The sequence below is a fragment of the Elaeis guineensis genome, chromosome 5 (genome assembly GCF_000442705.2).
Source record: "Elaeis guineensis isolate ETL-2024a chromosome 5, EG11, whole genome shotgun sequence".
Classification (NCBI taxonomy): domain Eukaryota; kingdom Viridiplantae; phylum Streptophyta; class Magnoliopsida; order Arecales; family Arecaceae; genus Elaeis; species Elaeis guineensis.
This window is the reverse complement of record NC_025997.2, coordinates 17,239,555-17,264,186: the sequence shown is the minus strand read 5'-3', so window position 1 is coordinate 17,264,186 and position 24,632 is coordinate 17,239,555. Positions and strand designations below refer to the sequence as shown.

The following is a 24,632-nucleotide window of genomic DNA, read 5'->3' as shown; positions in this document are numbered from 1 at the left end:
TGTCAAACCCCAATATTCAACGCTTACGTGGAAATTGCCATCCTAGAGGAACACTTGAACCGTCGGATGAGAAACGAAGGGATTTGATTTACTGGGCCACCGGACCGCGGTGCTGGAACGTCTGGAAGTCCACGCAAAGGAAATTCTCGTCTCCATGCACGCCGCCTAATTTGGCTGAATGGAATATGGCAAGACCGCGGGGATCGGGGTTGTATCTTTCGCGCGAAAGATGGATTGGCCTTCCTTCCCTCTAATCGACCACTGGATCACCCATAGCATTCATCAGCCTGCATAGATCTCAAACAAACCACTGGATTCATCAGCCTGCATAAGGAGACCAATGGATGATCTGACGATGGATGGATTCATGCAAAAGGAAGGTGAGACACACCTCGGACACAGGTGTGGGGTATAATGTCCTGCGGAAATCATCAGGGGCCTGCCACTAATGGTTTGTGAGTATAGCTGATCATGGATCGGTCTTTGAGCCTAAATTTTATTTATTTTTAATTAAATTTTAAAATCGATCTATATAAAATTTGATATTTTTTGGATCCAAACCTGACTCATATCAAATCTACCTGTAAGCAATGACAATCAACCATGACGGTGACACCAGCATACATCGGAAATAATTACCCCTAAGGGGCAAAAGAAGGAGGTTAAGACATTAGAGATTCTATTTATCAAAATTTTCAAAGGGTTTTGAAACCGAGAAATTAAATCCTACACCATATGACAACCATATCAATCATATATATGCATTCATGTGGATCTATCACTGATATGAGCATTCGATGATCGGGATCTATAGAAATGTGTGCATGTAATTGGCATGATGCATTGTCATATCATACATGCCATGGAAGATAAAATTTGACAACATGGCGTTATGAGGATGTTTTGACTCACGTGATCAAATCCCTAATCCCTTCAATTACATTCTCAACTGTGTTTCTATAGATTAAGAGAGACATGAATGATTATATTTATGTAAGAGGAAGCATCTATAGTTTTTCTTTATATTCAATAAATGCACTCTTGTTTTAAAATAATGTACATTTTGACTGACTAAATGTATTTTGCATTTGTCTACAAAACACAATGGTCTATACAAAATATATATCAAGGTTAGAAAGTGGATCTCAAGAAAAGCGAATGGTTAATATCAAATGCTCAAAAGTTATTTACATTATAATAGTATATACAATAACAAGGCAAACCTACATCCTTATTATCACGGTGATACTAGTCATGGACTCGTATATCATATCACAAATAAACACATGTAAAAACGATATGAAGTTTACAATTTTGAGGGTGAATGGTTCTTATGATCCATCCAAGTGGCAAATATGTAAGTTTCTGGTTTGCATATGGCATAGTGTGCAGATCTTGAAAATATAGTTAATTCATTTGAAAATGTATCTCAAACTGAAGTAAATGGGTGACTCCTGAAAAAAGTAACCTTTTAACATGATACATTGCATATTAAGTCCAGACAATTCATAGAAAATAGACAAATAGTTAGGATATTTGCAATTAAGATAAAATATAGATCATATTTAAACTACCACTCAAATTCGGTCAATTCCAACTGTTCAACTATTATATGATCAAGGATAGATGAAATATAGTTGTTCAACTTTCACCCGTATCACTCGTCATGATACGAGGAACCTCCACCTCTATACATTTAGAAGAGTGGCTTTCCATACACTAGCTCTTGCATCATTACTGATCATCTATATAATAGTCACGAAAGATGGGTATTTATCAATGGCGAAAGAGTTTCTCTTTCAAGGCAGAGAATGTATGTTTCATGCAAAAAAAACTTATTTATAGATTATCCAAAAAAAATAAAATATGAGTCATGCAATAAGTTGTATGCGAGATTTTTGTAAAGCCAATGAGTCATGCACCAAATGCCCTAGCTTAAACTTAACATAAAAGCTCATAAATAATATTTTCTTCAAATGGAAAACTATTATAGATTCTATTCTCAAGTATGGCAAAGTGTTTGGTTCCTCTCTAATTTGTAATTATTCATTAAAGAGTCAAGATTCAATCACAATGTGTGAGTGGGACTATTAATTATCATCATTTCGATAATCATGGATGATCATGGTGGTCCATGAATTGAACCTCTCCGATTCATGTACCAAAAGCTAGTCTTAACTAGAGATGCAAATGGGCCGGTGCGGATCATAAGTGACCCCTATCTAACCTGGTTACTTGACTAAATCCATATGTTGGACCCACAACAGACCCAATAAAAAATTGAGTTTGATCGGATTGGATTTATAATTAAAATTTTTGATTCAATGGATTATTGGAGTCAAATTGAGTCTATAAATAATCCAACCCCAATTCAAAAAATTTGGATTAAGATCGAATTCGAGTCAAATATATCCAATTATATTTTAATTACGACATAATCAAGTACTATTAATCACACAAAATACATAATAAATTATATTGCTTTCAAACAAAATAAGGCATAAAAATAATTTAATATTTAATTTTATATTAAAAATATTATTTATATAAAATTTAAATCATAACTTAAGTGCTCAAATAGATAAGATCTCAGTGATATATTGAGTTTAGATCAGATTAGATTTGAATTTAGTATACCTTGATTTAATACAGAAGATAGAATGAATTTAATTTTAGAGCCCGATCTAACCCCACAAATCCTTTATAACAGATAGGATTGGATCTAAATAAATCAGATCACGGATCAACTGGTCCCATTTGCAGCCTTGATCTTACTATAAGCCTAACATTAGCATTTTGGCAACAAACCTGCGATACCAGCACAACGTTCCCACACTTTAGCACGTGCTTCTCACGTGACTAGCGAGGTCGCGAAGGGTCCTAATAAATAATCTCCACCACTCCCAAACCCTAACCCTATCGAGCTGTCCCCCGAGAGAGCTCCGGTCGTCTCAGGTATCGCCTTCAATCCATTCCGCCAACGGTCGTTTCGGTAGATCTGCGTATGTGACACCGTCGCAGATTAATTATTTTCTAATATCGTTTTTTTCCTGGATTTCCATAGTATTCACTCTCTTTCTCCATTTCTTCTTCTTGTTTTTTTTTTTTCCTTTTTTGACGTTCAGAAATGGCGAAGTCGAAGAACCACACGGCCCACAACCAGTCCTACAAAGCCCACAAGAACGGGATCAAGAAGCCCCGGAGGCACAGACAGACCTCCACCAAGGGGGTATGTCTCTCTCTCTCGTCTTAATTTAGATTTATTCCAGTTATTCATTTTTTAAAAAATCCCCCAACTTGGGTGAACTTGATTTGTGAATGTTTTTGTCTACTTGATATATTTAAAACGTTTTCCATGTATCATCTGTATTGTGCTCCAAGTTATTTTTTTTTTATTTTTTTTGTTCTTATGATTTTGGCATCAAAGGTTATTCCATTATTCCATGGCTTTTATTCTATGTTTGATCTTACATCTCTTTTTTATTTCATATATTTGCAGATGGATCCAAAGTTTCTGAGGAACCAAAGGTACGCGAGGAAGCACAACAAGAAGAACGGAGCATCGGGCTCTGAAGCTGAGGAGTAGAGCATGGGATATAAGATGGGGTTTCTTTTAGGAGTTTCAAACTAGAATTTTGTTATAATTGCACCTTCATATTGTCTCTTGAATTCCTGAGAACATTGGATATGCTAGTGTCTTGATTCAACATTATATGCTTTAGCAGTTGACACTGTTAATTTGTTTCAGGAACTATGTTTGCCAGATTTTAGGGACATAAATGGTCCATGTATTGTGCCAATTGTCTCTTGCTTTCTTTTATGATCTAATGAGACTGGATTTCTATTTTAAAGCTATTGAATGGTTTCTGGTATATGAAGTAGGAATGCCTGTGATTGTGGTGAAGATAGATTGGATTATTTTTCCCATTTGGTGAGCTAAATTTTAGCTCCGTATATAACTAGTATATGAAACAAGACACCTACTTTCATATATGGAGCGTTGAGGCAATAATATGCCTCTTTCTTTTGTGATGCTCCGTGGAAGTCAACCCTTTCCAGTGATAATTATAACACTTATTAGTTTTATTTTACTTCAGAACGGTGCTTTTATACACTAAATATCCTAAGGCTGTCAGTATATTTTCTTTTTCAGTTTAGCTCTAGAACTTTTGAATCTTCTTAATTGTTCCAGTGATGCTGATGCAATGCAAATATTGTTTTCCCACTTTTGGAGAACCACTTGCAAGAAATAAGAGAATAAAATATAATTAAATCACAATTTATTCGAATAATAATTCATTAACAAAGTAACTAACAGGAAACAAACTTCCTAACGAGTCTCAAAATAAACACCAGTCTCAAGCCTTTAGTTAGATAAGTTCAGGTTTGTGGAGTGGAGGTTGTAGGTTCTAGATTAAAGATGGGCTTCAAATGAGTTTAGATAGGTTTAGAGAGAAGGGGAGAGCTTAGGGTTATAATTAATACCTTAGCCCAAGCTATGGAGAAGCATCAAAATTCCTTTTAGCTGCAAGTAACTCTAACTTTTAACTATTCTGGATTGATTTTCAGCAGGAAATTAGCACCATAATTGCTTCAGCCTATAATTCTCTGCTCTGCACAACAGGGACAGCAAACAGGGAGGCTATTACAGTTTCTAAAGAAGTCGTGGAAGTCTGCATTCAGCCGTCAACTTCGAGTGGGGCATCCAGCGACACTTGTAGCAATAATAAGAGTGAGGCATGGTCAATCCAGGCTTAGGTGCCAATCCAGGCTTAGATTACAGAGAGGATAACACCCAAATAGGGCAGTGAAGAGGTAGATCCAATTTTTTTTTTAATTTTTTTTTCTCCTTGTTTGAAGTCGGCACCCTCTTTTTATATCTAACGAAGTCAGTTTTCAACAGCTGACTTTTCTTCTTGAAATCTCAACAAACTTCTGGTTCAAATTTTAGATTGTTACTAAGATATCTTCACTAGTTTGTTGCTTAAATCTCTCCCATTTGAATTTTAAAATTCAGATAGAAAAGAACTCTCTCGAATCTAGGTTTTGGTTCAGGTTTAGGAAGGGTTTAGCTTAGTTTTTTTTTTTTTTTTTTTTTTTTTTTTTTTTTTTTTTTTAAGGTTGGGTTTAGTTAACCTCAACTTATCCAATTAAAACATGGGACTGAAATTTATTAAGAGATTTACCATGAAAGTTAGTTGATGCCCGCATCATTTCCTCCGGGGTGGAAAGATCTCGATCCTGTCAAGATGGCTTCCATGTAGTTTTCGTACAAGTCTTTGCGAAGACTGATGTTCAGCTTCTTCCACCTAGTTACAATCTGATAATGGTCGTCCTTCCCACTTAACAAGGAATCGTCGAGTCACTCCTTGACGTGTAGCAGTATTACGCACATCCACGATGTCCTCAATCCGGTCCGTTGTACTGTTGCTCGTGTTATGAAAAGGCGAAGCATTGGTTTCAGTAATTATTGGTGGATCCCCATAGAATTTGGATGTTGAATACTGGTGAAGTTGGTATGTCGGTCGGAAGTTTTAGTAGATAAGCATTAGGTCCTAATCTTTTGATGATGCGATAACGGCTAAATTTTTTCCTGCTCAGTTTGCTATACGTACGAACTGGAAATATTTCTTTTTGGAAATGGACCATGACAAAATCCCTTTCGTCGAACACTTTCTCTTTTCGATGTTGATCGGTGGCTTCCATATATTTATGAGATGAAACCTATAGCTTATCAAGGATACTTTGATGTGTTTCCTCAATTTTTTTTAAGTAAGCTTCTGCATCAGCACTGATTCTTTCGAAAAAAGATAGAGGATTTCTATTTAGGATGTGAGAAATAGGTCGGCCATACAAGGCTTCAAAAGGGTATTTTTCAATTGTTCTGTTAATAGAGCTGTTATAGGTGAATTCAGCTTGTGGTAGAATTAAGTCTCATTGGTATGGCTTTTCTCCTGTGAAACACTTTTGTAAATTTTCTAGGGATCGATTGACCATTTTAGTTTGTCCATCTGTTTGGGGATGGTACGCACTGCTGAATTATAATTTTATTCCCAATTTAGACCAAAGAGTTCTCCAAAAATAGCTTAAAAATTTAGTATCTCTATCTAATGTGAAAGATTTAGGAATGCCATGCAGACGTACTACTTCTTTGAAAAATAAGTTCGTTATATGTGATGCATCTGAAGTTTTTTAACATGGTATGAAATGTGCCATTTTTGTGAATCGATTAACAACAACAAAAATTAAATCTACTTTTCGAGCAGTTCGTGATAAGCCTAATACAAAGTCTAGGGTGATGTCCTCCCAAGGAGCAATAGGCATCGGTAAAGATGTATATAACCCCATGTTTTGTTTATGGCCTTTAAAAGTTTGACAAGTTGGGCATCTCTCTACAAATCTCACAACATTTCTCCGCATCTTAAGCCAAAAGTATCTTTCTTGTACTAATCCCAAAGTCTTGTCTTGACCAAAATGTACTCCTAAACTTTTGCTGTGCAATTCTTGTACCAAGTTCTCTCTAAGTGATCCTTCAGGTATACCAAAATCATATTTCTTTAAATAAATATCCATCCTGAATGAAAAAGAAAATTCTGGATCTACCTCTTCGCTGTCCTATTTGGGTGTTATCCTCTTCGTAATCTGAGCCTGGATTGGCCCCTCTTCTCTATTTGAGTCTAGATTGGCCATGCCTCTCTCTTATTATTACTATAAGTGTCGCTCGATGCCCCACTCAGAGTTGACGGCTGAACATAAGCTTTCATGACTTCTTTAGAAATTGTAGTGCTCTTCTTGTTTGCTGTTCCTGTTGTGCAGAGCAAAAAATTATAGGCTGAAGCAATTACAATGTTGATTTGCTGCTGAAAATCAGTCCAGAACAGTTGAAAGTTGAAGTTACTTGCAGCTGAAAGGAACTTTGATGCTTCTCAATAGCTTGGGCTGAGGTATTAGTTATAACCCAAAGCTCTCTACTTTTCTTTAAATCTATCTAAACCCATTTGAAATCCATATTTAACCTAAAACCTGCAATCTCCACTCCACAAATCTGAACTTATCTAACTAAAGACTCCTCCCTGTTTATTGTCCCTATTGTGCAGAGCAGAGAATTATAGGTTGAAGCAATTACAGTACTGATTTGTTGCTGAAAAACAGTTCAGAACAGTTGAAAATTGGAGTTACAGCTGAAGGAAACTTTGACGCTTCTCAATAGCTTGGGCTGAGGTATTAATTTTAACCCAAAGCTCTCCACTTTCATCTAAACCTATCTAAACCTATTTGAAACCCATTTTTAACCTAGAACCTACAACTTCCACTCCACTCCACAAATCTGAACTTATCTAACTAAAGACTTGGGACTGATGTTTATTTTGAGAGTCGTTAGAAAGTTTGTTTTCTGTTAGTTGCTTTGTTAATAAATTGTTATTCGAATAAATTATGATTTAATTAAGTTTATGTTTGACTTTTTTTTTAATTCCAATAAAATTTGGTACATTTTCTTGTGATTCAATTAATCATTTTGGTTTCTTTCCCTATTGAATTGTATTTTGTTTTCTTATTTATTGCCAGTGGTTCTCTAAAAGTGGGAAAACAATATTTGTAGTGCATCAGATGCCTTGCTGGCATTTGGTCGCTCTTATGGAGTTTTCATGGACTATGTGGTATAATTTCTCATTCTTGTCGGTTCCTTTTTTTGGAAAGGAACATGAGAAATATGTTATATGGTATTATTGACTTTTGGTGAATAGTGAGTATTCTGCTCTATCCTAAAGTGGCCTTCAATTAAATTTCATGGAAGCAGGATCATGATTCCAAACAATGGTCTTAAATTACAGCCACCATGTATGTTGCTTACGTTTTGATTTTGTTTAATGTTAATGCTCTATAAGCTTATTCTTCAAAACTGTGGGCATAATTTACTCATGTTCTTATTGGTTTTTGTCATCAAAGATAATGTAGTTGTTGAAGTATAAAGTACCAGAATACAGGTCTGAAGTCATATTGGCACATGTGGTGTACATCTGCTCATGCGGCCACTGTAGTGGTTAATTTAATCTGCCTTCTGGTGAATGTTCATTGCTAGCATTGCGGAGAGATATGTGAATTACAATTTTTTTAGAAGGTACTTATGAAACTTTGATTTAATAGATTTGCTTCTAATATAACGTATTTGTCAATATCAGATGTTTAAGATTTTCTTGTCAATAGTGGATTTCACCGTTCTGATAAAAAGCTTTAATGAAACAAATATTTTGAGCATTATCAGTGGCATTATATCTTCCAAACAGAATAGTCTAGATGTGTGCACATGTGATTTGACATATCGTGCTTGGTATTGGAATTTATGTATGGTTGGTATGTATTCCAATAACATATTCAACAAAAAGTTTTTTTTTTTTTTTTGTTATTTGAATATGTATATAGTTTGTAGATGCTTGGACGCATGATTTGCAGGTTCTCTTATGGAATATTGTTTTTTGTGATGGAAACTGTTGTTGTGTCTGGGTCCGGCAAAAACCTGAGTATGAATCAGTGATCCAACGCGCTTAGGCTCATGACTTTTCAATATTTCCATCTAGTGTATGATTGAGACATCAAAATATGCACTCATGGAAGCTTTAACGAATGTACATGGTGGTAATTTTTTATTTCTAATGCATCTCTGATGAATGTTGGTAACTTAATTATTCATGATCTTGTTTGAATTTTTTCTTTGTTCGGGACAATGATAGAGACTTGAAAGAGATCTTTTTCCAATTTTCAAAATTATTTTTTAGGCCAAGATGAAGTGCCGTGGCCCTTGAAATAGCATCAGCTGGCACACCTGGGATTTCCGTTTCTTGTTCATGGGTGGACAATTCGATATTGACATCAAGAGTTACTTATGATGAATGTGTGGCTTTCGTAGACACTTGGCAGTACTTTTTAGAAAGTTGATTGATAAATTGTGAAGAAATAATTAAGGTTCATTGGCTGATTAGTCATTGTAGGGGTTAATTTCTTCATAGAAACAGTGTCTATGCAGGTAACAGGTATCAGAAACCAAGGCTGGTTGCAGACTGAAAAAGTGTAGTGTCAATACACCCAATGTATTAGTAGGAGGCCTGGAAACAAGAGATAATGGAAAAAAGTGTGCTATATTGAGGATTTGTTCTTCTACAACGGAAGAATGTGGATTTCTTCTGTCATAATTTAGAGAATTTTAACTTGTGGCATGCATTTGTTTATCACTATGAGAAAAGATCTGGCCTTTCTTGTGGATTTCTCCAATGATTAATAGGTGAGGCTTGATTACGGATTATTGGATTGAGTTGGTACATCTCTTTTGTCACATCAATCAAATATAATTTGTTATCAAACTTACAATCGTATCAACAGAGCTTGGACCACGTAATTGGTTTTTATGCTTTTGTCAGAGAGGTCATCAGTGCAATCAATGTGCTCTCGGACGTCTAGCAGCTTTTGATATAAGAGATTCCTGCTGTTACCATTTTTCATATTTGTGGAATTAGGTTTGTGACCCGTTGGTCGGTCGGTTGGGTTTTGTTGAATTAGGCTCGAAAGATGTTTTGTGCCCCATTCGAATGTAGATCTGGATCCTTTGGAATCGTCCATAGTTTAGAGCTCACCAAATTTTGATTCATACATAAATTATGGGAGTTGTAAGTATACCAAGATGATGAGCTTCACATAGCTGTAGGTAATCCATAAACCATGTCTGCAGATACCTGCAATGTTCTCAGTTGCTGGTAGAACTTCTGAGGCAGAAGTATGAACTAATGAAATGCCCACAAAGCACACTGTTGAACACTCAGAGAGGCGAACAATATAAGAAATGCTTGCATTTAAGAAAGCGGTCAAGTTGGATCTGGTAAGTTCTATTTACAGATATTATTGCTCTCAAAGTAGGTGAATTAAACTCAGCAGCTGTACATCACTACAAATCTCCAACTATTGTCGCATTGCCCTCACTGGATTATTTGGTTACAAGTTTCGCAAAGATGCAGCAAAGCAGGAAGAACTTTATTTTGTCGGGCGTTTCACGATCAGAACCGGACACTTCGCATTTCGAGCACAGTAATCACTGACACTCCCCAGAAAAGCCCTGGAAAGCACTCAGATCATAAGCACCGGGGTTACTCAGCTAAGGAGTAATGAAAGAGGAAGAATAGAATAATATATATGTTTAAATTTGCTCATTGTTAATTTATCACCTCTTAATGAAACCATAGCCATGACTTCCCATGACCAACAGGTCAGCTCCCAGCTTCTGCGCCATCTCACATATCACATCTCTGGCGTCTCCAACACAAACCTTCTCCTCCACCTTCATCTGACCACATTGTCACAGAAGAGTTATTACTAGTAAGGGTAGTGATGACTGTAGGAAATTGTGCATGCTACTTAAGATTACAATCCTATTATTCTGTAGTATTGATGAGTTGCTCAGACGAGTTTTGATCTTACATTGCTGTAGTCCTTGCAGATATTCCGAGCTCTTTCCATGACCGAAACTGCAAGGTCTTTGCTATATTTGTCTATGGATGCAGTCACCTCATCAGAAAACAAGTAACCTGAAAAGAATGAAGAAAAATAAAACAACATGAGTCTTGAAATTATAATGCCTTTTTCTAACGTGGCGTTGGCAGGCAGAGCAAGCCAGGTTTCAGTTCAAACCTGTTCCAACTTTGTCAATGTATCAAATAATATTTATGAGAAATTTTCCTTTACCATCCGGTTTTCTTATGCAATCTATACCCACTCTAAGTTATATTAAAGTACTTGCAAAACAGACATTCTACTATTTAAAACTCTAAATGTGAAGCCCATTCTTTCTCCAAATCATCCTACCAAAACCTTGTTTCCCATTCTTTCTCAAGCAAAACAAAGGCAGATGGACAAAGCTTTGCTTTCCGATTTCACAAGCAACGAATTGAAAGCAAACCAGATACTTACTATATAAGATTTTTATATGGATATTTCTCTTCCCAATATCTTCTCAAAAACTTGGCACATTTTCTGAAAACAAACAATAATCCGAATGCAGCAACAGTGAACTTATATCTGGTGTGATTACTTAAGGGAAGTGCCGCTCATAATTCACACACTGTGCTTCTACATACCAGAGCTTAATTAGTTTGGACACCCAAAATAATCAACTAACTAAAGCAACAAAGCCCGATGACCAGCGAGACATACACAAGAAACTTTCAAAATGTTGATCACCTATTTTTAAAATCTTTAAGCATGCGCCTGATTTATGCGCTTACGTCAATCAATTGGTGTTAGCATAAATTTGACATAGAAAAGTAATTAATTAAAAAATAAAGATGAACAAGGACACGTGCAGCGCTGTGGGTTATGTGTCGTACCGGTGCCGTCCAACGGGGAGTACACCGGAGGCGGTGGCCGGGCATAGACAAGGATGAGCGTGTTCCGAGCAGTAGCTCCCTCTCCGGCGGAGTGGATGAGGTTGTGGAGGCACCATTGGAGGGCGTAGATGCTCTCCTCGCTCTCGTCCACCGCCACCACTATCCTCCGCTCCTCTATCGCCGCCACGTCGGCCATCTCTCCCACACCAAACCAAGAACCAGGAAAAATATCAGAAGAAAGATTTAGATGATGCACGATCTGGAAGGGGCTGGATCGATCCGTTCATTTTAAATACCAGCCAGGCGTGGCCGTCGGTTTGGCGGTTGGTGGTTTCCGGTTTGGAGTTCCGCGGTTTCAAAGATCTGTTTTAGATTCGTTGTCTCAACTAGGACACCAAACAGCATCTATGTTGATGAGGGATTGGGTTGACGAGGATAAACCTTGGTCGGGAGTTGGAGTAAACACGTGCCTGTTGTCGGTTGGATCAGAATAGGTGTTTGGTGTTGGTGATAAGGGTCTAGAACTCTCGATCACGGGGAGTAAGAAAAAGCGGGATTTGGGGCCAAAACTGGGGACGTAAAAACAGGTGCGGGTGAGCCAGCTTGAGTTCAGCTAATACGGAATTGGTCGGGCCTCAGGGTGAAGCTTCTGGAGGAAAAGGATGGGCGAAGTTATCCTGCCTTGGTTGGCCCGCGCTATGGCCTGTGGATGGGATAAAAGGGGGGAAGGAGAAAAAGTATATCTTTTTTTTTTTTTTGGATTCTAGTCAGTTATTGCTTGGATTCTGCGATGGCTGGCTTGTCGGATAAGATTAGGTTTATGTTATCCAGACAAGATAGAACTTTGTAAGATGATGCCCCATTATATTTGGTTTGTTTGGGTTCTCCCCTTACTGGGAGAATTAGATATAGTTACTAAAAGAAAATGGGAGAATTAGAAATACTTACTAAAAGAAAATGGTAGAATTAGATATCCTGGTTTTGACATGATTTATTGCCTTCAGCTTATCGATTGAACCAATGAGCTAGTCCCAGTGGTTAGACACCATTGTTTAGGAGCTAAAAGTTCTGAATTAATATATAGATAATGCATTTCAAGTACTTATGATATCTAAATAATTATATATACAGAATGGATCTCCCTCAGAAAAAGAGAGAAATTTACCGATACAAGCTTTGGAAAGAAAGAAATAAAAATATGCTAATACATTGTGCTCGCTAATATAGGCATTAGGGATGAAATGAATAGTTCAGTCAATTGCATTTTTTGACATCAGAAGTTCAACTTCTAGAATCGGAATGATATATTGCAGATCTGTAGAACTATTGTGAGGCATTGATTGATATTAAAATTTGAGGAGCATTTTGTAATGTAGATGACTGGGGACTTGAGGTAGAGCCCACTAGCTGATCCACCTAATCAAGCAAGGGTCATATCATGGACCCAATAGAGTTTATTAGCTGATCCACTTAATCAAGTGTCACGTTCCTGATCCGAGATTGTGAGCTGAAGGTCATGGCAACCATCGCATACTCATAGGGACTCTCCTTACAAACATGCAAAGCATCTTATCATTCTATCATAAAACAATAGCGAAATAATTAGTTAATAATTTAAATTGAAAATATAACAATCTAAATTTTAACTTTAATATCTCAATAAATTCAACAATATTCAATAGATCTTACATCAAAATTCAATAAAATTTTCAATCTAAAATAAAAGTATGGATGTTCTGCTTCTAATCACTCTTTCATTTATATCTTGTATCATCTTAATTTCTCAACATCTGTAAAAATAATAAAATAGAAGGTAATGAGTTAGATAGTCCAGTAAGCAAAGATCACTTTCAATAGATTTTATCAGGCATTAAAGTAAATAATCATTTATAAAAAATAAGCATATAGAGTTTATCAATTCGAAATCAATTTCAATTATGTAATATAGTTCATGACACTTAATTTCTTTTTCAAAATTTGAGTTTCTTTTAAGATTTTAGTTTTTTTTATTCTTAAATTCTTTTCATCAACTATGAGCTATGATCATATTTTTCCTGTAGCAGGATCATAACACCATGTATCATCTTGCAGTGAGCTACAAATCATCTGGCAGTAAAGTTCTTTGGAACTGCTGGTCTCACTGATGGTTTGTTGCTAGTATCACTGGCGACATGTCGCTGGTCTCACTGATGATATAAATCCTCAGGCCAAATCAGTTGTCAACATATTTGTCTCCATTGGCGGGGTCTTTTACATAGTCAGGTTGTCAGTTCATATCATTCCTATATCAAAATTCTTCATAAATCATGTTTCTTATTCTAATTCGATAAGAAAATATATAATCATGTGGTATCGAAATCAATAAATATAATGCATAACGAAATTAATATGTTCAATCATGCTTCACATAACATATCAAAATAAGATATTTTTTATAATAAAATATCATTCATCCAATTCATACATCATTTCACAAATCATATCAAAAAAATATATTATAATTTATCGATAAATCTAGAAAATATAAAGCATTACTTATTTCATACGCATTCCAATAAATCTACATAATTTTAAAAATTTTCTTCCGAAATCTTTTGTTCATAGATCATATCGCAATATCCCATGATCAAACATCCACAATCCTATACAGGATCAATTTCAATAATTAGAAAAGACATGAATAATTAAGAAAGATAGAATTGATGGATATCTACATCCTATTGTCTAGATTGGTCCAGTCATCTAATTTCATTCGGTCAAAATTCAATTAGGATATAGGTGGTTCAAAGTTTAGCTATTGTACCAAATCAAATTTTTAAAGTGATAGGGTCGAGATTCCTTCATTGAGTTCATAAATTAATTAGAGAGAGAAAGTCAGAAGAGAAAATTTATGAAGTACAATCCAAATTGGTCAAGTGACATGGTCTAACATCTCGATTGGTCCGATCAAAATAATCTAATCAAGTTATGGTTAAACCAGTATACAGATAATTCAAAAAAAAATCATGGATGATCAAATCTAGTTGTTCATGATTTGATTAATACTGTCCGATGACCATGGATCAGGATGCTTTCATTAGAATCATTCAAAATCATCATCACTCTTCTCATAATTCTAAAAAATCTTAGGAGAGAAAAATAATCTAGAGAGAGAAAATGAAGTTTTTAGAAAGTGAAAGTGGAGATTCAAACTCAAAGGATGAGAGGGAAGAGAGAGATACTCTCTCTCTTCTTTTTTTTTCTTCCCGTGGGTTTTTCTTTGGCAGAACAGGGGACCGTGAGGTCCCTTCTTGTTTCTCGGATTATGGGCCACGATTGCTAGCTGGTGGTCAGCGGCAGCAGGGGCTGCGACGGCGCAGCCTGGAGGAAGCCAAACTGACGATCGGTGATGACTCCGGTGCTGAAAATAGCCAAAAAAGAAGGGCGAAACAGGAATTTTTTTGATCTCAATTTTTCGATGAACCCGATCGTCGGTGACCGTGCACACAAGCAAGGAAAGGAAGGGGTGGAAGAGGAGTCGGGGCTTACCTTGAGCTCCTGCGACTGCCGTGGCGAGAAATTGAGACAGGCACGATGAAGGGCTTTCACGAAAATCTTCGACGATCCTTGCCAATTGCTTTCGATTCTTTGGCAAGAGAAGAGGGAAGAATCCTCCCCTTTAAATAGGGCTGAAGGGGAGGAGTTTGACTCCTTCCCGATGGTGATTTCCCACTCCGATTGGAAGTCTCTTAGGAAAAAGAAGACTCCTTAATGGAGTCTTTTTCTTTTTTTTTTAACTACTTTAAGATCCGTGCAGATTCATTTTTGATAATTTTAGGGTATAGGCAAGGGTCATATCATGGGACCCTGATTTATGTTGTTATTGGTAGAATGCCCGAATTTATATCAGAGGATAGTATTTACAAATTATTTATTTCTACCATCATGTGATAGATCCTTGGTGTGAATGGATATGGATGATGGTTTGATTGCAACTAGCAATGTAGTCACCACCACACGTTAGGTTTGATGTGACTACCTCTTGCCCAAGTGGCAAACGAAGAGCGTTCAATTCCATTTGAAGTCACCCTCCAGGAGGCGAGGTGGGACTAAGAGTTGAAAGGTGGGACCAGCCCCTCCAAATTTTATCTATTGGGTTACCAAAGCATCCGATTCAATTTTAAAGTGATATCATTGGCCTTATTCCATGTTATCTAATTCTCACGGTTTTTATATTGGCTCTTTAAGTAGTCTTGCTTTGCATTTGGTTAATTTTTCTGATGAATTTTGAAGATATTAGTGGAAAAATATGGTATTCCAGGTTTATTGAGTGCTGGTGAAATTTTTGCTTCAAGATATCTTGGAAAGAAATTTTTTGACCCTAGGTCGGAGAAGGAGAAGGAAAAAAAAATGAAGAATAGGGGGTTAATTTTATGATTTTTTTTTGATTACAGGAGAAACATTGGTGACGACGTGACTTAAACATCTTATTCATTTTAAATAAAAGTAATGATGTTGAACTTTTTTTGTAAACCTCTGCGAGCTAATCCCAGGTGAATTGTCAATAAAAACGTTCATTGATATTTCCAAATTCCTTGAGCTGTTACGTCACTGTCCTTTTCTTCTCAGCAAAAAGGATTGAAGAGAATATAAGTCATCTTCTCTCAAGCATGTTTTAGCATTCAAGAGAGATATGAGTTGATTAATGATTATTATGGCTTGATCTCATGAATTCTCTTAAGTAACCATTTCTCCCTGGAGCAACAACACCATATGCACTATAATTATAAACAAGTCATCATTCCAATCATGATGCCAACAATTATGCCTAAGGTTCATTGGAATATGGGAGTTAATTTGATGCTTTGAGAAGAGATAATTAATGTTTTTGGTTCAAAATCAAAATACATGCAGTACTGGTTTGCATAGCTGAAAAATGTAGAAGTTTCATACTTAGTGGTCAACAACTTGGTGAAATTATTATCCAAAAAAAAAAAACAACTTGGTGAAACACGAAAAGATAAAGATTTTCTCGAAACCTTGGCTCGATTTGGATTAACCAACGAAAGCAACATGAATCCATACTAAAATAATATAAATGCTTCAAAGTTAAAACATAGTAAATGCATAACTTGTAACTTGTTAATCCATTCTAATACCATAATCCACCATGATTATTGCCTCTGATGATTATTGTACATTACGAGGGTCTCAAGTTACAATTTCCAACTAGTCGCGCAGTTCATCCACACACTTACGTACATATCCGCTGGTTGGTCCCATCTTGGGAGTAGAGAGAAAGGGGGCGGTCCTTAGTGCTTTGGCCTTTTCACAATCAAAACGGGGCACTTTGCACACTGTGCACAATGATTGCTCACGCTTCCCAGGAAAGTCCTGCAAAATTCATAGCACATAACTAAACTCATCGGTCCAAATGATTTCGGCAACAATTGATGGCCTAACGTTAGAATGTTATTGTACTGTAATTTTAGCATGCGAAAGTGTCAACTGGGTGTGATACATGGAAGGAATCGAGTGTACCTCTTGATCAGACCGTAACCATGATTTCCCATCACCAACATATCAGCTCCCATCTTTTCCACCGCCTCGCAGATCACGTCCCTCGGATCTCCCTTCTCCACCCGCGCCTCCACCGTCACCTACATGTCACAATCATCATCATCATCACCAGCCATCATGAAACGGACGGCTGAGAAAGCCTAAAAGAAAGAACGTTTACGTTAGGGAAATCGGCGCAAATCCGCTTGGCTTTCTCCATTACCGATTCCGCCGCCTTGTTGCCGAGCCGATCCATGGCTGCCATCATATTCGAGGAAAACAAATAACCCAAGACTCACAATTAATTACCAAAAATGCCACAACCCCCCCCCCCCCCGGAAAAAAAAAGCCCTGCGGATCCGAACTCACGTACTTTTCTTACAGGTTCCGTCCATTGCCGTGAAGAGGGAACGAGAGGGACGGGCGTGGAGGAGGATGAGGGTATCCTTGCAATAATCGTCTTCCTCCGCCGCGGCGGCGGTGGAGACACCACGTTCTGGAGGCACCAGGTGAGAGCGTACATGCTCTCGTCCCCCTCGTCCACCGCCACCACGATCCGCCGCCCCTGCTCCGTCATCGCCACCGGGAATCTACGGACCAGAACTGGATCTAGTCGTCGTCGTTGGAGATCTCCAGCGGTTGAGTAGGATTTATGGTGGGGCGGAGGCCCTGGTTTCGGAAACCCGGTGGAGGGCCGCGGCAAGGCGGTTTGAGAAAAATGGGGTGCTGGCCGCGGGGTCTTTGAATTATTCTCAGAAACTGACCTTGTGCTGTTGTTCGATGATGACGTGGGGGCGAGCGGCACTGCCTATGGGGAGCTCGTAGTGGCGTTTTTGTGATTTGGAAGAACTAGGAGGGTTGTTTGGTGGTCGGGCGCTGCTGATGAAGATTGAATAAAAAAAAAAGGAAATAGAGGGTGGACAAAGTACGGGGGCGTCGAGAATTCCAGACGGTGGGGTCCTCCCGGGGCATCTCCTTTGCTTTTTCTTGGTCTTTTTGTTCAGGAAATCTGCCAGCGAAGAGAGGACAATTTGGGATTGGATGGGTTGGAGATTGCTCGAATATTTTCTGTTCCCTAATATGCGTTCGTTTCAAGTTTGTCATTGCGTTGAACTGTATCATCTGCTGTTCGAGATTTTTTTTTTTTTTTCAAGAGATAGTTTGAGTACCAAGTTCATGTAGGGGTGTGCATGGATCAGATTAGTTTGAAGATAAATATAAAATCGAATCAATTTAAATCAGTCATGTAAAATTGGATACAAACTGCACTGTCCATTTATAAAAGCCGCTTGAAACCGATTCGAAAAATTCAATTATGCTCGATACAGTTTATCATGTTAATATTCCATGAGTTGGGCTCAATGGATTAGGACCATTAGGTTAAACATAAGAGCTCCTTATTATATATGATTGATATTCAATAGATTGAGCTAAATGGATTGGACTAAATTTAAATAATATATATATATATATATATATATTATATATGGAGCGAGAGGTATAGCTTAATATGAGAGCTGAGAGGACATAATAATAACCCTTAAATCCATATCAATAGTTCAGATGAGCGCCGCATGCATGTTAAAAAAATAATAAAAGGAAGAAATGGATAAATCCTAGGATGTTTGGATAATTTGGACAACTGCGTTCTCGTCTGAACCATTGATGTAGATCGAAGAGTTATTATTATGTTCTCTTACATTAAGCCTCTCCTCTCTTACATTAAGTCTCTCCTCTCACTCATACGCTTTATATATATATAATAGAGAGAGAAAGAAGAGAGAGATATATATGTATCGCGTCGGATCGAGTCAGGTTGAATTAAAATTCCCACCGTAATTGAATTGAATTTAAAAAAAAGTAATTTGAGTTGGTTTGTGGTTTGACAGATTTGTTTGCACACTTCTAAGTTAACCTAGTAAATTTAATGCTCAGCAAGGTGCAACATTGGAATGGAATGAATAATAAATGAGCCGGGCTTGATTTAAAATTTCATGTTTGAAATTACTTTCAATGTGCCGGGCTTGATTTAAAATGAGCCGGGCTTGATCAAATAAGGCATGGTTGTATTTTAAATGTGTGTTCTTTTGTTGGTTACCATCAAGTGTCTTAACTATACTCATTCAATCCAGACTTAGATCTTTCAACCAAAAAACATTTTTTCTAAAAAAAAATTCCAGACCTCAAACTATGCTAGCTTTTGTTGATCAAATTCTGATTGAGATCAACCACGATTGCAGAAGGACTTTCCTGGTTAATCCAAACACAAGGCGATTTGGTTAACATATAGCCATTCTTTCTGTTGAGAATTGCATAATTCTCGTCCTTTTTGATCTGTTATTCAATCAAAAGATTGAAGGTACCCTCCAAATGCTGGGCGCGGACTGGCAATCATAAGACTGCCACGGGCTGATCTCTAAAGATATATCAGGGAAAGGTCTCCCGTTTGTTTCTTTCCAAAGACTCCAACATATAGCCAAGATCAATTGATCCCAATTTGATTTGTAAAGTTAATTAATTCTTTTGGTTCTGCAAACGGTCCAGAGGGAAGAAATAGAGTGCGGATGGCCTTTAAACTTGAATTTAGATTTCACAAGAGGCATTCATTGCTTGCGTTCCAACCTTTTTCTTGAAAGAATCTCCCAAGCTAGTGTGGGGACGATTTCTTATGGCCAACCACATGAAGAGAACCTGCTCCCTTAAGGCATCCTCAAAAGTTTTAAAAAAAGAAACGAAAAGAAAAGAAAAGAAAAAAAAAACATCCTTATGATTACGATGCTTCGGGAAACATATGGCGAGCAGTGCATGATTGAATTCCTTTAGATTTTTAATTCCCAGACCTTCCTTCTCTTTTGTTGTTAATTTCTCAAAATTTGTTTTCTCTTTCTCAACTTGTTTTCTATTTCTTAAGGTGAGGGGAGAGATGAAGAGATCCAGGGTTGAGCGATGACGGGGATTCGGAGAGGAGACGTAGAAGAGGCGAGTTTGAATCCGTGCAGGGGTCTGCCGTTTTTAGGTCTGAAGCAGGTGTTACGTGAGAAGAATGTTTTTAGTCCCACATCGGGTAAGAAAAGAATGCCAGACACACTACGGTTCTATAAAATGACTCGGGGTACGACAGATCAAAACCACGCAGCTGCGTGGTGGGCGCAGAGCGAACTATTCTTTCGCCTTTTACTAAAGAATACCGTGTGCCCGCCACTCAAAGCAGCATACGCCAATTTTTGGAGGGTCTTTTCCCTAGGGAAATGGACCCTACAAATTAATTTTAAACTTAATGGACCCTACAAATTAGTTTTAAACTTAAAGGACTCTACAAATTAATTTTAAACTTAAAGGATCCTGGAATGTTGCTTTCCACCCAAAAGAGAGGAGACGCCTCGTAGGAATTGCTGACGATACAATGTCCAGCAAAGATATCAGAAATCTGAGAAAAAAATAAAAGCGCTGAGAGAATTGCATATTTTGGGGGTTAAATAGCGATAAGAGTTGTGGGAGAGAATAATTGAAGATTACTTGACTTCCTTGGAGAGAATAATTGAAGATTACTTGACTTCCTTGGATATATTATTTTGAGATTTTCTATCTAATTTTTTGATAGTGCGTGATTGCAGCTGTCTAGTCAGTTGCTCTTAATGGTAGCAAGATTTGATGGGATCGTATTAGAATTTTCTATCAAATTTTTCGAACATAATTATCAAAATAGAGATCAAAAGAAAAGGAGGTAGGAAAGAACATGACTCCGCAGCTCACCACGTATACTACTGGAGATGAAGATCGATGGTAGACATCAGGATCGGAGCTGACATAGGAGTCAGAATCTGAAATCAAGATTGGTGTTCAATGTCTAGAGACTATTGGTGATGAGGATGATGATCAAAATGTAGATCGATAATCTGATGCACTCAGAGATGGGGTTGGATGTCGATACTGGAGTCGGTAGCTCAAGAGTGAATTGACGGCTTTCGAAGATGCTGACATTGAGATCGGAACCCTAAATACGGGTTGATGGTCGATGTGTAGGTCAATGGCTGATATATAGGTTCGTCACGATCAGATTCTATCCGTGTCTTCGAGTAGGACATCAAGGTTTTACCTGTAATAAGGCCTGACCTAGTTTATATAGATCGAACTTCTTGTGCTTCATTTTTGTAGCATGGAATAAAGATCTGATGATTTTTTTTTTTGAGGAGATTATTAATTCATGCATCTGATATAAACGTATCAATATTAACATAAATTACAACTAGTCCATTTTTCAACCATAAATTTAAAACCAACATTTAATCAAGGCCTTGCAAATTATGAATCTAGATAAAGCCTCTGGCCCAGATGGATTTGCAGCCTTTTTTTTTTCAAAATTTTTAACATATTGTAGGTAATAATGTGGTAAATACAGTCCTTACATTCTTCTAAACCTCTTGTATGCCCAACTCTTGGAAGGATACCTATCTTATTTTGATAACTAAAGTTTAGCGCCTTGCTAAGCCTTCAGATTTCTGACCCATTAGCCTTTGTAACACAATTTATAAGCTGGTGGTAAATGTGATGCTTAATCGAATGAGGCCGTTGATGATGGGTCTTATTTTCTCAAACCAAAGTACATTTATAGAGGATATATCTATCATGGAAAATATTCTTGTAGTCCAAAAAATTATGCATTCTCTAAGTAGGACTGCTCCTTCTCGTGGGCTTTTATTGATTAAGATAGATTTGTAGAAAGCCTATGATCATATGCAATAGAGTTATTTATTAAAAGTTCTTAAGTAGTTTAATTTTTTTGATCAATTTGTTACCTGGATAGCTACTTTGGTGCTTAACCCTTACTATGCTTTTCTTTTGAATGGTTCTACCACTGATTGGTTTTCAACGAGGTGTGGCTTAAGGCATGGATGTTTGTTATTTTTTTTTTTCTATTTTATTCAAAAATATTTTTCCTCATCCTACAAGTTGTGGTTCGTTCCAAACTTCTTCATCTGTATATTTTAGGGTGGAATGGGCCTCACATATCTCATATATTTTTTGCTGATGATTATCTTTTTATTGCCAAAGCTACTATTCAAGATGCTCTAACTCTCAAATTATTAATGGATGTATATTGTTATTATTCAGGATAATTAGTAAATACATCTAAATCTTTTATTATTATTAGTCCTTCAACTGATCCATCTATTAAGAGAATCATTTCATCCATTTTTGCCATGTCTTGCAAACGAGGAGTTTGGAAATATTTTGAAGTTCTGATTATCTATTCTAAGTTACAGCCATCTGACTTTAATTTCATTACTAAATAAATATTTACTAAAATTCAGTCTCGAAAGTGGAAAGCATTATCTTTTACAGAAAGTGCTACGCTTCTATAATCGGTCTTCTCTTCTATTTCTATATATGCGATGGCCTCTCTTTCAGTCCCGCTTTCCATGTTGGACTATATTAAATGAAAATTTCGTGCTTTTTTGTGGGGATATTTTTCTACCCACCCTGATCTCCATCTTATTTTTTGGAAGACTATTTGCTCATCTAAGGATACTGGGGGTTTGGGATTCTACTCATTTCGACAACGGCAAGCTATTTTGCTAAAGAAACTAGCTACCAAATTAATCCTACAACTTTTTTCCCTTTGGGCACATTTGGTTTACTCTAAATATAAATTCCAGCGTTCTTGGATTTCTTATCATCCCCTTGCTCATTACTCTCCTATTTGGCATAGAATTGTTTCCATCGGCCATCTTATTCAATTTCAATTCATGTGGCTGATCGGTAATGGTTTCACAATAAATGTATGGAAGGATTCTTGGTTGTCTAATTTCCCACCGTGTTGTTGGCCATCTTTTACCAATGTAGCTTTTGATCTGGATGTTTTCACCGTTGCTGACTTTATTTTACTTCATAATTCTTAGAATACCCCCCTTTTGGCTACCATCTTTAGTACTGATATATTGACTACAGTTGCCTCTATCCCCCTTGTGCAATTAAGTTGGTCTGATCGGTTGGGTTGGGCTAAGTCAAGATCATTAGCTGTCTCCTCTAAAGACATAGCCGCTAGCTGCTCTTATTGAGCCTTCATTCTTCCCACTAAATATCCATACCGCTTGGATATGGCATCTGTCTGTTCCCAAACGAGTGAAGTGCTTTTGCTGGAAATTGCTTTGGCAATGGTTACCAGCAAAAAAAAATTGTTGCTCTTTAGAAATATTCTGCATGCTAATTTGCCCATATGACTTGTGCCAAGATCATCATTATTACTTGTGCATATGCCTAACAATGTTGGGTTCTTTTAAGATAACAATATAGTTAGGGATTGCAATCGGATCGGATCGGATCATAAACGGATTAGATCAGAAAATCGTCAATCCAAATCCAACCTAGTTATTAAACGGATCAAAAATTCAAATCTGAATCCGACCTATTTATTAAACAGGTAACCCAATTCGACCAGTTTAATTCATTCATTAAATAAGTCAAATTAAGTTAAACGGATTAAATATATTAAATGGGTTAAACATGTTAAACAGGTATGGTTAAATTGGTCAGAAACAGATTAAACAGATTTTAAACAAGTTAAACGGATCTTAAACAGATTAAACAGGTCGGGTTAAGTGGATCAGAAATAGGTTAAACAGATTAAACATGTTCAATATGTTATCTGACTCAATCTGATTTGGATATTAAACGGGTTAAACGGATCAGATATTTAAAATCTAAATCCGATCCAATTATTAAACGGGTTAAACGGATCGGTCCGTTTATGATCCAAATTTATTTAGTCTAAATCCAAACCTATTTATGACGGATCAAACATGGATCTGATTTGCGAGTCAGGTCATATTTTGTCGGTTTTAAATATAGTAGTCCTATCTCCTGCTCTCTGTACGATCACTATTCTTATTTAGCCAATTTCCAAGTAGATAAGAGGGAGAAAGCTCTTGCAGCTTACATGGCATCACTTATTTGGCATGCAAGAAATCAAAGGCTTTTTCAAGCACATTATCTTACACCATTGCACCTTCTGCATTTGTGCATCTGTTTTGACATGGATCAATTTCCTGCACATATTGCTCCTCCGCACGTAATGTCTTCCCAACAAAGGTACTGGGGAGTTCCTCAGCTGTGTACACAGCGCTCTTCATCACCTAAACTAATTTCTTGGATTCCCCCTTCCTTTGGGACTCTCATCATTAATTTTGATGGAGCTGTTACAACGGACAGATCGGCGGGTGGATTTGTTATCCGAGATCATGAAAGTTCCATGCTGGTCATTGGGGGAAAAGTTCTTCCAAATTTTTCAGTTCCTTTTGCAGAGCTCATTAGGGTTTGGGCTGCCACAAAGTATCTTGTCATACATTTTCATACTAAAGCAATTTGGATTCAAGGTGATCCATCTGTTGTCATTTCTTGGCTTCAGAAGCCACATCATCATCGATTTGAGTCTATCTCCCGGGATGTTAGATATAACTTCGTGGCTTGCTCGATTTTCCTCTATTAAAATTTCTCATATTTGTCACATCCAGAGCTGGTCCGTATTTTGCTAGCTGATGCATATTCTGTAACTTCCGGTTATAGCCAACGTTGCTGCTGCTATGCACTGCGCTCTAATTGCTTGCAATATTTATGTTTGCCGGTTGGATGCCTTCCATATCGGATGATATATTCTCTCTCATCCTGATACCAATTCACTGTTGCTATGTATTGAGGCTGGTGATGCAATCTATGGTTATTTACTCT

General features: G+C 37.1%; 2 protein-coding genes and 2 non-coding genes across 5 annotated transcripts; 2 read left to right on the top strand and 2 right to left on the bottom strand.

Annotated features, from left to right (window-relative positions):
* The first annotated feature begins 2,820 nt into the window (after positions 1 to 2,820).
* Positions 2,821 to 3,855, top strand: LOC109505337 (large ribosomal subunit protein eL29z). 2 transcript variants are annotated; one of them, XM_073257675.1, is made up of 3 exons: positions 2,821 to 2,955; positions 3,126 to 3,229; positions 3,500 to 3,855. In XM_073257675.1, the coding sequence occupies exons 2-3, from the start codon at positions 3,128 to 3,130 to the stop codon at positions 3,584 to 3,586; spliced, it is 189 nt and encodes a 62-aa protein (XP_073113776.1). In that variant the 5' UTR covers positions 2,821 to 2,955; positions 3,126 to 3,127; the 3' UTR covers positions 3,587 to 3,855. The 2 variants fall into 2 exon arrangements, with proteins under 2 accessions (XP_073113776.1, XP_019703381.1); XM_019847822.2 differs by having other exon boundaries at positions 2,853 to 3,002.
* Positions 3,856 to 9,815: 5,960 nt separating this feature from the next.
* Positions 9,816 to 11,637, bottom strand: LOC105045049 (universal stress protein A-like protein). Its single transcript, XM_010923208.4, has 4 exons — positions 11,370 to 11,637; positions 10,465 to 10,571; positions 10,212 to 10,330; positions 9,816 to 10,102 (listed from the first exon to the last, which is right to left on the bottom strand). The coding sequence occupies exons 1-4, from the start codon at positions 11,563 to 11,565 to the stop codon at positions 10,021 to 10,023; spliced, it is 504 nt and encodes a 167-aa protein (XP_010921510.1). The 5' UTR covers positions 11,566 to 11,637; the 3' UTR covers positions 9,816 to 10,020.
* A 4,835-nt stretch (positions 11,638 to 16,472) lies between these two features.
* LOC105045047 (universal stress protein A-like protein) lies at positions 16,473 to 17,697 on the bottom strand. The gene is made up of 4 exons (XR_012141420.1): positions 17,281 to 17,697; positions 17,089 to 17,165; positions 16,890 to 17,008; positions 16,473 to 16,742 (listed from the first exon to the last, which is right to left on the bottom strand). It is a non-coding gene; the product is annotated as a universal stress protein A-like protein (transcript).
* A 2,344-nt stretch (positions 17,698 to 20,041) lies between these two features.
* On the top strand, positions 20,042 to 20,157 carry LOC114914247 (U5 spliceosomal RNA). The gene has a single exon (XR_003801035.2). It is a non-coding gene; the product is annotated as a U5 spliceosomal RNA (small nuclear RNA).
* The last annotated feature ends 4,475 nt before the right edge of the window (positions 20,158 to 24,632 follow it).